The 15,027-nt window shown below is 39.5% G+C and overlaps 1 protein-coding gene across 2 annotated transcripts; it reads left to right on the forward strand.

Moving 5' to 3' along the window:
- The first annotated feature begins 3,453 nt into the window (after positions 1-3,453).
- On the forward strand, positions 3,454-7,180 carry nsrp1 (nuclear speckle splicing regulatory protein 1). Of its 2 annotated transcripts, XM_085363861.1 has the most exons (8): positions 3,454-3,496; positions 4,338-4,428; positions 4,626-4,682; positions 4,781-4,909; positions 5,070-5,277; positions 5,407-5,513; positions 5,623-6,225; positions 6,280-7,180. In XM_085363861.1, the coding sequence occupies exons 1-8, from the start codon at positions 3,477-3,479 to the stop codon at positions 6,421-6,423; spliced, it is 1,359 nt and encodes a 452-aa protein (XP_085219987.1). In that variant the 5' UTR covers positions 3,454-3,476; the 3' UTR covers positions 6,424-7,180. The 2 variants fall into 2 exon arrangements, with proteins under 2 accessions (XP_085219987.1, XP_085219986.1); XM_085363860.1 differs by having other exon boundaries at positions 5,407-5,509; positions 5,607-7,180.
- Positions 7,181-15,027: the final 7,847 nt, after the last annotated feature.

Genomic DNA, 15,027 nt, shown 5'->3' on the forward strand with positions numbered 1-15,027 from the left:
TAAGCATACGCAAGTAGCTTCCTGTCCAAACCTGTACAGCTACACTGTTATCTTTGTTGCCTGAGGGCACAGATCAAGGATAACAGGAACCTGTCAAAAACCACAGACGTAAATATATTAAATGTGTGTCATCATCAGCAAGTGTAACACAGCCCAGAGACCAGCACGTGGAGGTATGCACAGATTCATCATGCCAGGACTACTACTGCCATTACCTGTTGTGAAATCTGGTTTCACTCTCTCCATTCGTCTGCACAGACTTAATTGTTAAAAATCAAAAACTAAGGCATTAAACAATAATTCACTGTATTTCCTTAAAGGCACTGGTAGTTCCTTTTCTCCCTATTTTCTCTGTTGCACAAAAAGCGAAAATGTTTCTTTTAGTCACCAATATCCACATATCTTAGCCCTACTACGTGAATGTTACTTAAAGCACTTCTTCTGGCCTTATGTAAACCTACCTGTCCATTTAACCAGCACTGCATAGTTCATTTGATCGCCATATAGTCCGTTTATCTATCAGGCAGGTTTGGTCGTGAATCGCAAGGATTAGCAGTAAGGCCACAGGGGAGATGAGATGCAGATTACGGAAGAGATAATGGTGTTTGGATTTAGAGTCACTCAGATGAGGCGGCTGGGACTGAAAGCTACAGCTTTAATCACAGGTGAGCCGTGCGCTCTTTGATCTTATTTAATGGAATGAATTAACGTACAGGTTTAGAAGAGAGCATTTGACAAAACAAATCAAATTAAAATAAATGAAAGGTGTTTGAGATTTATCAGCACTTGATTTCTCAACAGTTAAAAACTCATCTATTTAAGGAGCACTTTGAGCAATGTGAGGCGTCCCTATGGGCCTCCCATTGTTTTTAATAATAAATGACTACTTTCATGCTATTGCACTTTGTTGATGTTCGGTCACAAATTTCAGTACACTTTGGTTTTTGGTCATTGTGGTGATTTATTGTAGAATTTGTTTCCACTTTGGAGGTAAGGAACCTTTAATGAATCAACTCTAGGGAGGTGAAGGAGCTGTACAAATACAGAAAATATTAAAGCCCAGTTCTGCTACAGTAAATTAGGTTTTTAAAAATATATATTTTTCTGCTGCCTAAACTATTAACTAAGCACATGATCAGTTGTGGCCATCTTCCTGATGTACTCATGGATGTTTGTTGTTTCATCCTGGATATGACACTCACTAGTCCTCGGCCTCCTTCTGTCCGCTTTGCAAGCAGCCTCAGGGTGCTGGATTTGGGGTGAAATCATGTATGGTAAGGGGCTTACTAGTTTGTAAATATTTTCACAAATTACAATTAAGATATTGTAATAATTATATTTAAATCTTACAATTGTAATGCATTGTAATGACTGACTTTTTGTAGAAAAGTCAGCCATTCGTGTTTTAGTGATGGTCATGGCAAATGAAAATTTAGCAGTGGTAGATAAAACATAAATGCTATACTCAAATACCAATATCATGTACTTTACTATTACAGTGCCACATCTCCGAGGCACATATTACATTTGCTACTAAGCTTTAATTAGCCTACAAGTTACTTTTCAGATCACAATTTGTAGTGCCATTTGAAATCATTGAAAAAACAAGCATTTCAAACTTCCTTATGATGAATTTTAGTAATAAACTAGGCCTTGAGGGTCAGCTGTTCTCGGAAATTCTCAGACTTTATCGGTTGCTAAGTTGAAAACATTTTTGAGCTTGTCACTTTGTGGTTCTCACATGGTAGCTATACTTACACATGTGACAGTACCAAACCAGCAGAAGTAGCGATAATAAACTCAGCTTCAGTAAAATGCTGGGTACATACTAATGCAGCATATTATATGCAGTATAGAATACAAGTAGATACTTACACTTACAAACTCCATTTTGCTGCACATGCACTTTATGTATATAACGGCAGCAGCAGAATTAGTAGGCTAACTTGTTTTATTTGCAACATGTCAGTAACATAACTGAATATAAAAAGAGCATCTTACAGAGGCAGAATTTCAAAGTGGTAAAGCTGGGCAGAGCTTGGTTGAATGTGGCATGTTGTATAAAAGCGCTATGAGTCAAGCTAAGAATCAGTCCATTTACCATGAATAAAAACCAGATCCTATATCACACAAGAGTGGGACAAAATTCATCTGCCAAAAGATCTCCTCAGTTCCCAAGATGGGTTTATTTTGCACAGTCACTGTACATGTACATACCACTACCTCTCCACTACAGCTGCTACAATATTTATAGTAAACTGTACTGATTTATTCTTTTCTTATTTTAAATAAATATATATTTTCTTTATTTATATAGTTCATCTTATTGTTATCTAAGTGTTTCTTGTGTGCAATTTTACCTTTCTATGTGCAATATTGAGGGGGCTCTGAGCCTAAGAATTTAACTGCTGGTAGTAATGTGCCATTGATACCTTTATATGACAAATAAACGACTTGAAAATCTGAAAGTTGAACTTGAAACTTGGATGCTATATAAACATGGCCCTGTCCCTGTGGCTACAGTCAAATTCAAGGTGACATTTTTTTCCCTTAAAATGATTTTTTTTTCTTCAGTTTAAACATTTGACACATGTTCTATGTACACGAGTTGTAATAATAGCTTATATGAGCGTCAGTATTACCGAATTATGTATTACCTGTCCAGGTAAGCAAGTCGGAGTTTATCTAATCTCCAAAAGTTGATTCTGTTCATCTGGACGTAGCGTTTTGTGGGAGAAACGTTTCGTCACTCATCCAAGTGACTTCATCAGTCTCAGCTGACTGCAGGTTTCCCCAAATCTTATAAACAGTACATTTGCATATTAACTGAAACCAGCCCACTGAAGGAACAATGGGCTGGGAGGTCAGTTCCTCTGAATCGAGAAGGGGGCCTAAGGGTACATCTTTCGCTAAGGGTACATCTTACAATGCTGTGATTGCAGCAATTCCCCAACTCTCTGTGAATGGTACTCATGGCCAATGATCAGTGGTCTTTGATCAGTGGGTTTTGGTCAGTGGTTGTTGATCAATGGTCATGAGAATTTGCATAATTGTGATTAAGGAACTGACCTCCCAGCCCATTGTTCCTTCAGTGGGCTGTTTTCAGACATTATGCAAATGTACGATTTGGGGAAACCTGCAGTAAGCTGAGACTGAAGAAGTCACTTGGATGAGTGACGAAATGTTTCTCCCACAAAACGCTATGTCCAGATGAACAGAATCAACTTTTGGAGATTTACTTTCCTGGATGATTGAGAATGCAGATGTTTATCTAATGTTACCTCTATGCGTTAGAAGTCCGTACATTTGTCAAGAGGGTCAAACCCATAACAGCAGCAAATAACACTCCCCAAAAACATGGATATGGCTCCTTCATGCGGTGACCTTATTTACTGCCTGCTGAGTTGAAGCTTGTGTTTGTAGCCGCTTGAAATTGTGTCGAATCTGCTGTGCGAGTCCACAGCCAGCGGAGCAAGATGGCGGTCCCTACGAAACAGTGAGTTGCAGACATGCTAGCATGATTATAACAACATGTTATTATATTGTTTCAGGTTGTTACGGTAAAGCTTAGAGTCGTGCTAAAAGAGCTTATTTCACTATATCAGCCGTGTAGTACCAGCTCGGGGTTTTGTATAAAAACGTCGGCTCTCCTTGCAGCTAGCGACCCAGCTATCGAAATGCTAACGTTATGCTAGTCTCTCTCATAACTTATTAAACAGCAGCTCCTTAACGTTGGTTATCAAAAAACCCGTTTTGTGTTTTTCATGGTTACCACTCCTCTGTCAGCTTATTATTTTTTTTAATTTTATTTTAACCCGAACAGATGGTTGTAGTTGGGAAGAGTTCACAGCAAATGCTAGTCATTCAAAATACAATTTGGTCTATTTCGTAAAAAAACAAACAAATAATATGCTTGCTTGGTGTCACAGTCAGTTTAAAGCCTTTGCTGTTGTCCCCATTGAAGATGCATAATCATTATGATAACCAGTGAAAGCTTGTCAAATGTGCCGTTGAATCTGTATGCTATACAGATCATTTGTATAACTCTACACATGTATACATCTGTGCGTTTGTGCGTAGTACATCTGTATATTTGCTCTCTGTATAGCAATATAAACATCTGTATACTTATTTGTCAGAATCCGTTCATAATGATTCCTACCTTTTAAACTACCCTTATCTGTGTATAATCGCACTTTTGCACTTACTGCTCTTGCACTTCTGATTCGATGTAAACTGTATTTTGTTACCCTGTACTTATACATGTGTAATGACAACAAAGTTGAATCCTAATCTTAATCCTAATTTAAGAACCTCTGTTTCGTGATTATCCTCAGGTATGGGCTCATTTTGCCACAAAAGAAGGGATTATCAAAGACCACTACCTTACCAAAACCCTCTGTATTCGATGATGACTCCGATGAAGAGGTGGGTAAACAGATTTGTTATAAACAAGACATTACAATTTGTACTTTGTCACTTAGTAAAATGAATTTTATTCAAGTATTTTGTCTATTAAGAAACTGAAAATAAATAATAGAGAAGTTTATCCACTAACTAGCTTGCTTGTTAGCAGGCTTCTTTCTAAATATACTGAATTTATTTTTGTATGTTTTTTCCCTCAGACCTCAGTTGGGGAAAGCCTGCAGAGAGAATCTATAAAAAAGAAGATGATGAAACAAGTAAGAAGAAAAATTAAAAGATTCAATTAAATTAAAAACAAACAAACAGTGATTTGATGCCTTCATCTTTCTGTCTTCCACTTTCCTTCTTTCTGAAGACGCGTCTGGAGATGCAGAAGGCCCTGGAACAGGACAGTACTGTATATGACTACGATGCTGTGTACGATGACATTCAAAAACAGAGACTAGAGACCAGCAAAAAAATCCTGGGAGGCACAGACAAAAAGGTAAATTAATTTATGCTGAATGCTTATAAAGCTGTGCTTGAAAACTAAGCAGCTGGAGTAGTAACAAAACCTCAGTGCTGCTGTTCGGTTCAAGTTGTTTTCTGATGTCCATTTGACGTAATATATGAGATGAAAATTTGTCTGTCTCTCTTTGTTACAGCCAAAATATATCCACCAGTTAATGAAAGCAGTAGAGGACCGAAAGAAAGAGCAAGAACGAAGGGAGGAGAGGAAGATTCAGAAGGAAAGAGAAGCAGAGGGAGAGAAGTTTGCGGATAAAGAGGCTTATGTTACATCCGCCTATAGGCAAAAACTGCAGGAACAGAAGGAGGAGGAGGAGAGAGAGAAGAGAGAGGCAGAGATGGAAGGTTGGAGTGATACTTAGCAGTTGTTATTAATGTCTGTGAATGACTGATGCAACTTTTTGTAATCTTTGAGCATTTTGGATATTTTAAATACAAAGTATGTGTGATTTGTTAAAATTTGTGTTTACTTAGCTGCTTTGGATGTGAAGAAACAAAAAGACCTGAGTGGCTTTTATCGGCACCTGTTGAATCAGACTGTAGGAGAGGAGGCAATACCAGATCGCTCTGCGAACAAGTCAGTCATAGCTTCTCATTACTTGCTCACCGATGAACATGTGCATGGTTTTTTTTTTTTTTTCGGAGTCTTTATTATATCACTGTTTCTTTTACAGACCTCAAACTTCAAAGGATTCAAAAGACACAGAAAAGACTTCACCTGCTTCCTCGCCTCCATCCAATGAAAATATCCCAAGTTCAAGCAGTGACATCGAGGAGGCACATGAGCAGAAATCTGGGTTTAGCAAGCCTGGGGGCGGCTCTGCACACTCAAAACGCCAGTACAGGCAGAGGTCACCTTCATCAGGGAGCGGTGACGAAAAGGAGAGGGAAAAGGAGAAGGAGCGAGACAGACATAAAAAGAGCCACAGAGACCAAGACAGAGCAAGGAACAGAGAGAGAGAGCGAGAAAGAGACAGAAACAGGGGAAGGGAAAGAGATGACAGGCATGGAGAAAGAAGAAGCGACAGAGATAGAAGGAGAGACAGAGACCGAGGTAGAGAAGACGACAGAGGTAGAGGAGGCAGAGGTGATACCGAAAGGGACGACAGGCATGGAAAGAGGGAGAGGAGCTCCAGAGAAAGAGAACGGGATAAGAATGGGGAGAGGGAAAAGAGAAGGAAACCGGATGAAGACAAGAGGAAAGACAGACATCTGGAGGAAGAGCAGGCACTACGGAAGGAACCAGAGAAGGAGAAGGGCATGAACAAGGAAGAAAATGAACTTGAAAGGAAGGTAGAAGTTGAATGCACAATAGAGAACAAAGATGAGCAGAAAAATCAAGGTGAGGAGAAAGAGGAAGCGGAGGAGAAGACAAACAAGTTTGCAAAGCGCAGCACAGATCAGACTGTGAGTTCGGCAAGAGAGAGGTACATGGCCAGGCAGATGGCCCGCTCTGCATCTAAAAGCTATATCGAGAAAGAGGAGGACTGAGAGCACACACAGAAAACATCTCCAAACTGCACTCTGTGTTTTGAGAATATTTATATTTTGTTTAAAAGACATCCCTTAAAAAAGCAAATGATTTTTTTTTCTTTAAACAGTTAGTGCTAACTGAACCTGTAGGGTGGTTCCTACTGAAAAATAAACATTTTAACATCTTAACATGAAGCTGTATGTAAGAGACTTATTTAAATGTTTAGGGGGAAAATCCTCAAACTGGAGGAAATTGGGAAAATGTATTTTTAAGGACTATTTTTCACTGTGGGTTAATGCATACATGGTGGACTAGTGGGGCTTTAAGAATAGAACAGGATGAACTGCAATGTTTGTGTTCATTTTAAAGACCATCCTCCCACTGCAGCAATGTGGATTTTTGATCTTCATAATGTTTCTGAACAGCAGTAAAGCTCAAACTGAGTAAGATGACAGTACTTGTTAGTAGGGTAAGTTTATTGTTGGTTATAGTCTTTTCATGGTTAATATGATTATAGTACATTACCAACCTTTTCCTGTAACCACCATACAATGAACAGACTGAAAGTGTGCAAATATTTCACAGTCCCTGGCAAAGAAATGCAGATTCGTGTTTTATCTTTGTAAAAATAAAAATGTTGAATATGAGGGGTTTTTTCTAGAGAGCCTCTTGTATCCTGTCCTAAATGAATGAGTGTAAATCGTACGTTTTATCTCAGCTGCTAAACTGCAGATTTGACTTCTGAACTGGTGATGTGTTCATTCACTTTTTATTTTTCTGGTGTATTCAGTGATGGACTAATAAAATAAGGTCTGATTCACAGTTTCTACTGCTCCTGGTCAGACTTAATTCCATACTGAAATAAGTACAAAAGAGAATTCAGAGGGTATCATTTTTTATTGCTATATAATCATTGCAAAGGAAAGTTGGAGATACAGAGAATTGACAGTTAAACATATTTATTTGCTTTCACCATTAATGCTGCTGAGTCACTATTATGCCTATTTCACAATATGTTTTACTTAACATGGGCATTTTTTTAATGTATAATTTGCTCAAACACAGATATTGATCACTGTTAACTGTCAAATAATCAGTTTGCTCATTTGTGTCACAACAATATTAAACAAAAAAGGAAAAATAAAGAAAATGGTTTACATTTTTTGGTCTAAATACTTTGGGGATTCCGCAAGTAACCCCCCCCTCTGAAAAAAAAAAAAACCAAACTGCACCCCTTAAGCTGGCTCTAAAACCTAGTTCTAGTATGTTATAAAGTTACTAAGCACCAATTAGCAGGTATACCTATCTGACCATGGCACCCTAATAGTTTATGAATGGAACTTTTGCTAGCCATTGCTGGTAACTTGAATAATGATAACATTTTGTATTATGAAAATTATGAAAGGAAATGGACAAAAAAGATCACATTTTTGGCCTACAGTGGTTTGGTTTGAAAGAAAGCAAAAGCAAAAGGAAAAAAACATAATCTCAACCTGGTCACCCCTGTAAAAGCTGGTGCATTAAGACTTAAAAGCAAGTATGATTGCAGGAATCTTTTCAGTTCTCCTGATTTGGTCTGGTCTAGTTATACATGGAGATGAGAGACCACTGAAATGAAAGAAAAGGCAACTTTTAGACGTACAATTTATTTCGTTTATGGCTAATTTCTGCACTGTAATGGTTCTGTATTACAGTTCTCTCATGTGTTCTGAATTTACTCTATAAAACTATAGTAACATGCATGATTATGCATGGATAAAAGACTGAAAGAGTCATTTTCTTAACACACTTACACTTAACACACCTATAATAGTAAAAGGCAATTCTTACTTATCCTAATATTATAATTACACACAATAGCAAAGGTTAATTAATAGTGACACTTTTATTAAAGTGCACCATTAAAGAGTATTAAGTGGTATTAAATATACTCGCCTCATCCCAGGTCAGGTGGATCTCACCATCAGATGATTTGCCCTTGAAAATGTCTGTGGAGAAAACCCCCATGCAACAGACGTCTAAGCACATTTTGGAATAGATAAAAGATGTGGATTTATTACCTGACATCTTATCCAGGCGCAACATGAGAGTGGTGAACTCCTCCAAAGAGGTGGTGGAGAAGCCTGAATACCGAGACATCATCAGCCCCACACTGGCATCATTAACATCCATTCCTGATAAAGACACGAGGAGACAGTGAGGAGTTCTCCAGTTATAACACGAAGCAAGCTCCAAATGTGTTACTACACTTAAATGTGTTCAAATGTGACAATAATTAGTGTTACCTGCGGCTTTAATCGCCTTCTGGAGCTCATCGTCAGACAGGGATCCATTTTCATTCACATCAGAGCGATGAAAGAGATTCTACAAGCAGGATGAACTTACATTTAGAAGCAAATAGTAGTTTGAACATATCTCATTTTTAAAATTTTAAACTGAAAGTTTTTGGGGGAAAAAACTCTAAAAGTTGAAGAAATAATTAAATTATGTATTAATCTTGGAGACTATACTTGCTGCATTACTTTGTATTCTTGAATCTTCTTCCAGAGAATTGAGAATTCAGTAAAGGTCATTGTCATCCTTTGATCGAGCTGTGCAGGTTAAGGATATCTTACAAAAAAGTTCTTACTCCTAATAGAAATGTGGCCAGTTGTCAGTTTGATCATCAACTTTGATCATTTTGGGTGTGGCATCACATAAAAGCAAAAGGAAAATAACTGTATAATTTAGGATACATCCACCAAGGCAATCATACACCTGCGGGCATCCAAACTAAAGCCCCTGTGGCCATTCCCTGTTGAAAAACATTAATTTTTTCTATAAAAGCAAACAATCAACAACAAGATATGAATGATGATTTTGAACCTTTCATAGCACACATGTTCATCTTACCATGAGGGAATCTGTCATTCAGGAGCTTCTGGAGTTGTACAGAAAGCAGCTCATCATTCTACCAAGAGGCAGAGAAACAACTAAAATGTATCGATGCATATCAGGAAAAAGTAAAGATTTGAAGAAAGAGAAAAAGATTGACACCTGATCAGCATAGAGTTTAAATAAGGCATAGTTTGGATCCTCATCAGTGGCTTTCTCATTGTCTTTGTCTCAGATCTACAAGAGAGCAAAATTTATCTCTTTCTTATCAGCAGCAGTGTGAAATAGAGGCTATAACACTTGGAGGAAAAATATACAACACAGATTTTTCAAACCTCAGAAAGATGGTCATCTTTTTCATCTTCCCCTCCTTGACAGGGCCTAGAAGCAGAAGAGAAGGTTTAAAGCTTTACAATTAACATTTGTCATCAAGCTATTTCAAGATCTCAAGAAAACAGGATGTGACGTTTCAGGATCATGATAGCCATAAAGAGTCTTAGCAGGACTACTGAAGTCCACTGAAGGTGAAACCAAACCATTCTCCTTAAGTCAGTGGTTCCCAAACTGTTTTGCTAGGCCCCCCTTTGTTTTATAAGAAAAATGTTTGCCCCCCCCCCACCACCACCACCACCTAAACACCTAAACAAAGATATGCTTCACCATATTTTCTAGTCTTTGGCTTGAAGGAAGTTGGTTTGGATTTGTGTGGGAACCCCGTCCATTATGCTAGCAATGTCCAAGCATTCTTTTTTCATACCACCCCTCCTGGAATGTACATGAAGGAATGTATATGATGAAATTGTTTCCCAAGTTTCAGTGTATGTTGTTCAAGTTAAATCAATGCTGACTAAATCTGTGAAGGTTCTCAGTCATCCAGGTCATCGTAGTCTAAGGAGCTTGGAAAGAAAAGCGTCTGGACGTTTCACCTCTCATCTGAGAAGCTTGAGAAAGAGGAGTGAAAGAAGCCATTTACGTCCACTGTGAGCGACCATCTTTGAACAGAGGTGGTGGTTTACGACACCAACTGTCTGCCATCTATAATCCAGTTTTGAGATCCCTTCCCAGACGCCTTAACGCCCACTCACACCCTGGGCCATATGACCTCAGGAAATCACATGATAGGGTGGGGCCAGGTTTCACAATGAGCTCACCCGAAACCTTGGCTGATTGTGACCCACACCCGTTTTCACACCTTGGCTCATGTGTCTGTAAAGGTTCTCAGTCATCCAGGTCATTGTAGTCTAAGGAGCTTGGAAAGAAAAGCGTCTGGACTTGTTTAAGTTGCTTGAAGACGTTTCACCTCTCATCCGAGAAGCTTCTTCAGTTCTAAGGGTAAATGGTGGGGAGTCCCAGATTTAAACCCATTTTTACACCTCGGCTCATGTGATTAGATTGAGGATCCCTCTTTGGGGGGTAACTCGCACTGGGTTTAAATCTGGGACTCTCCACCATTTACCCTTGGAACTGAAGAAGCTTCTCAGATGAGAGGTGAAACGTCTTCAAGCAACTTAAACAAGTCCAGACACTTTTCTTTCCAAACTCCTTAGACTTTGCTCATGTGATTAGGTAAAGAATCATCAGGGGGTCCTTTTGTCCCTCTTTGGGGGGATACTCCCACGGGGTTTAAATCTGGGACTCTCCACCATTTGACCCTTAGAACTGAAGAAGCTTCTCGGATGAGAGGTGAAACGTCTTCAAGCAACTTCCATATTCATATTCCATATTCCAACTTCCAACCTAAACTTGGTTTATATCTGACCCAGATAGACTGCAGGTCATAATTTCTTACCTGAAGTTCAGTTCACCTGACACTTGGACCGGCGGCTGCCTCGGGTCTCTGCTCCTCCTTGACTCCCCTCTCCCTCATCCACCTGCTGGCCTCCACCACTTGTTAATTTTACTGAATCTGTGGAAGCTCCGCCATAGCCACCACCAAACAACTGAGTTATTTTTAGTAAAAAGAAGTAATTGTAAAAAAGTAATTGTCATTACTCAATGATGTCCAGTGGTCTCCTGTCAGAGCCACGCATTCTGTGTGAACTAAAGCCTCTTCTTTTTTCTTTTTCTCCGTTTCATACAGTTCGTGGATTCGAATTGTTATTGTGCTTCTCGCTGGGGGCTTGTAGGACGCGTCCTGAGATGCAACCTTTAAAACATCCGCAAAGCCCTTGTCCTCCACAATGCTTAGCGGTCTACAGTCCTTTGCTATCCATTTGGCTATATTGTCGGTCAGTTTGTCCAAAGAAGACTTACCGAGTGGCCTGCGTTCACTAAGAGTGGTCTGACGCAGGCCAGGTGAAGCAGCTGCCCCGACAATCGCGTGTTTGGCATTAAGGTGGTATTTTAAGGTCGAATTTGAACGGTGAAATTGAAACTCTTTACTACAGTGAGTGCAAATTACAACGCGTTTGTTTATTGTCCCATCTATGTTCTTCTTGTATTTAAATTCCCCATCCAGAAGGCCATCCTGTTCCTGCTTCTCCATTTTCAGTGGCGCGGTAAACAAATCAAGTGGAATTATGGGAGCGACTTATCTGCGTGTTGCGCTAAATAGTTAAATATTCTAACGTAATTAATTCCAAAATTTAATTATCGCAATTAACGCGTTAATTTCGACAGCTATAATTTTTACACATCGGCCAGTAGTGATGTGCGGATCGATCCTGAAATATCAATTCCTCCGATACCAATCATTTATGTTGTAGAATCAATTCTCACATTAAAATATTGATATTTTAGTAATTTAGGATAAATTTGTAGTTTATCATTAATAGGAACACAGTGGAAAGAAACTATAACATTTGGATATTCTACATTCAAAGGAACTACTTCCTCTTCCACCTTTCATAGTCATGTGCGAAATACTGCTGTATAAATGTCTCGCAGCCCCTTGGCGTGCGCACTCACAACAATGGCTGAGCATAATTGTGCGGATATACTTTACCTCCACAAACCGCTGAGACGTGGTTTGCGATACATGTGGCAAAAAAGTGAGGTGTTGTGGCCATACTTTCCCAACCTTGAGACCTCAGAATTAGGGAGACATTCAAAAGGGCTGTTGGGCGGGGTGATAAATACATTTTACAGTGTTTATTTATCGGATAAAATACGTTAAATGTCACTGTTATTATTGGCCAGCCCGGAAACAGCGGTGGTGTCCAAATCCAGAGGCTGCTTCCACCTTCGCGGTCTAAAGAAAGCCGGGTAGTACGTCATGAGCTCCCTCGGTGGAGTGAAACTCTGCTGTCTGCTCCTTGCTATCTAAAATATAACCGGGCGCTGACGTAAACTCTCGACCGTCTCACACTTTGTTTAATCAGTTTTCTGTTTGACGTTTATTCAGCTGTGTGAAAACCCCAGAGGAACCCTCCCGAGGGATTAATAAATTGAATCTAATCTAATAACTTTAATCTCAGCCAAACCGATTTACTCATGAAGAAATAAAACACTGAAAAAGCCAAACAATAAAATTTTTAAGTTATCAAAGTGACTTATATATCATGTTTAACCCGAGTAGCGGAAGACCGCGGGGGTTTGAAGACGATGTGTCGGTCGGCTCAGATATTTGAAGTTTACACAGCTACATTCTCACCTGAAAATATGTTAAAAGATTTTTTGCAACCCAGAAAGAGAAATAAGAGTAATATTAAAACTAAGTAGCTTCCGCCATTGTTGGAAACTGGAACTGGCTGGGCCGAGCTATGAATTCGGCGATATTGTTTTTCAATTTTGTTGTCCGGGTGGAGAAATTCGGGAGAATGGTGGCTCCAGGAGATTTTCAGGAGGGGCACTGAAATTCTTGATTCTCCCGGAAAAATCGGGAGGGTTGGCATGTATGGTTGTGGCAACACCACTAACCTTGTCAAACACCTCAGAGTAAATCATATCACAGAATATGACGAGCGTATGTTGAGGCGAACTGAAGAGGAGGAGAGGGACAGGTGCTGCTAGGGCGAGACAGACGTCTCTCACGGAGTCCTTTAGTGCTGCATGCAGGCACAACTTACGTTTTTTTATTTCTATATGATGAACTCTGCATTATTAAGTTATAAGAACAAGTAATCTGATGTCCTGTAATCATTATGACGCTATAATTTGAGATACAATATATAAAATAAGTTTTTGTACAAAGTATCGGTATCAGTATCGTCGATACCACCCTGAATTTTACTTGGTATCGGATCGGAAAGGAAATCAGTGGTATCGCACATCACTAGTTTTCAGTTGTTTTCACAGAGTTGTGCGTCCACATTAAAACGGCCAAAAGCGCTTACGTTTTTTTTTGCGCATGCGCAAAAGCGATTAAGTATTAAAGAATTTGAAGAAAGATCTGGAGCATGTATAAGCTGATATTAATCCTTTTTAGGGCTGCCAAAATTGAGAGCAATTAAAACAACTGCTGTATAATGCACTCCACTATCTTTGTTTATTTGGTCACATGACTGCATCACATGACTAAAATGCGTCATCGTTTTAGAAAGTCTGCGTTTTTGAGTGTCCACACTGCGACTGAACGGCTCTGTTTTGAAATGTATGCTCTGTCGGGGAGGGATTTCAAAACGTTGCGTTTTTCCTTGGACAGGAGGCCAAAACGGAGAGAAAACAATATGTTTACGTTTGAAAACGCATTAGTGTGGACGTAAGTCTGGCTTCATTAGCCATTTCCAGGTCCAAACTCTGCCTCTGGTACCTATGTCAAACGAACACTGCGGCATCGCTGAGAGTTAAAAAACTGTCTAAATTCTTTGATCTTTAATAAAATGAGCATTGTGGCTGCTCTACCCGGTGTAACAATTAAGTTTAAAATCCAGGCATCCATGAAAACAGGATTTATGAAGTATAACAGAATTAGAAGGTAGCAGGGCATTAGCTCGCTCGTTTCCATCTAAAGATAATATAGCATGTTCTGACTGAGAGATTTCTGAAAAGATTAAAACGTACAGCTCTGGTATCACTTCTGACATAAATTTAGGCAGAAAACTAAACAACAGTTTGTAGGGTTACTGCAGTTGGGCTAGCTCAGACCTTCACAAAGTGTGGGGCCCGCCCCCTAGGGGGGGCGCAGAGCCATTGCAGGGGAGGCACGGTATGAAAAGGGGGGGAAAAAACCAAAACGCTTGGACACTGCTAGCACAAGCGGCCACAGAAACGCAAAGCAGGAGATGAAGCATCGCTGAGTATGTTTCCAAACCAACTTCATTCTAAGCCAAAGACTATAAAATATGATGAAGCATGTCTTCCCTTTGGCTTCACCTGCACAAGTGCCAAGGTAGGTCTCCTCAGCAGAATTGGTTTTCCCTGCGTCGGGAGCACGCGCTGGGCTGTTCAAATCACGGACAAACAGTATCCCACATTCTTAATTTTTAGTTCACAAACACTTGTTGTAATGACTAACTACTCCTGACATGTTGGAGATGTTTGCTCTTTATACAGTAAAGTTACAGCGGGATACAAATAATATCAGGCTGATCCTGCCGTGATTTGTTCCCCTGGTTCAAACCACAGACAAACAGTATCCCACAGTTGTTTATGTTTTTGAACCCCTTTTGCACAGAGAGGCATTTTTTGAAAAATGTATTGATAGCAATGTTGAATATTATTACACAGGTAAAAAAACAACTACACATAAAATATTCACAACGTGACGCCTCTGCCTTCGTAAATGGAGGGACAGTAACTGCGTGTGTATGTAAGCCTGTAAAAACTGAAGATAGTCAGATTAACAGTATTTTGTCTCTATCCGCCAT

This window comes from Diplotaxodon limnothrissa, linkage group LG10 (genome assembly GCF_057381915.1).
Source record: "Diplotaxodon limnothrissa isolate DT_005_m linkage group LG10, D_limnothrissa_male_GT1.1, whole genome shotgun sequence".
NCBI lineage: Eukaryota > Metazoa > Chordata > Actinopteri > Cichliformes > Cichlidae > Diplotaxodon > Diplotaxodon limnothrissa.

Bases quoted from the DNA above. Each gene is read 5' to 3' on its own strand.
- nsrp1 (XM_085363860.1), top strand. From the start codon at position 3,477: ATGGCGGTCCCTACGAAACA. The intron at 3,497-4,337 runs GTGAGTTGCAGA...GATTATCCTCAG, and splicing joins ATGGCGGTCCCTACGAAACA to GTATGGGCTCATTTTGCCAC. The intron at 5,510-5,606 runs GTCAGTCATAGC...TTTCTTTTACAG, and splicing joins CCAGATCGCTCTGCGAACAA to ACCTCAAACTTCAAAGGATT.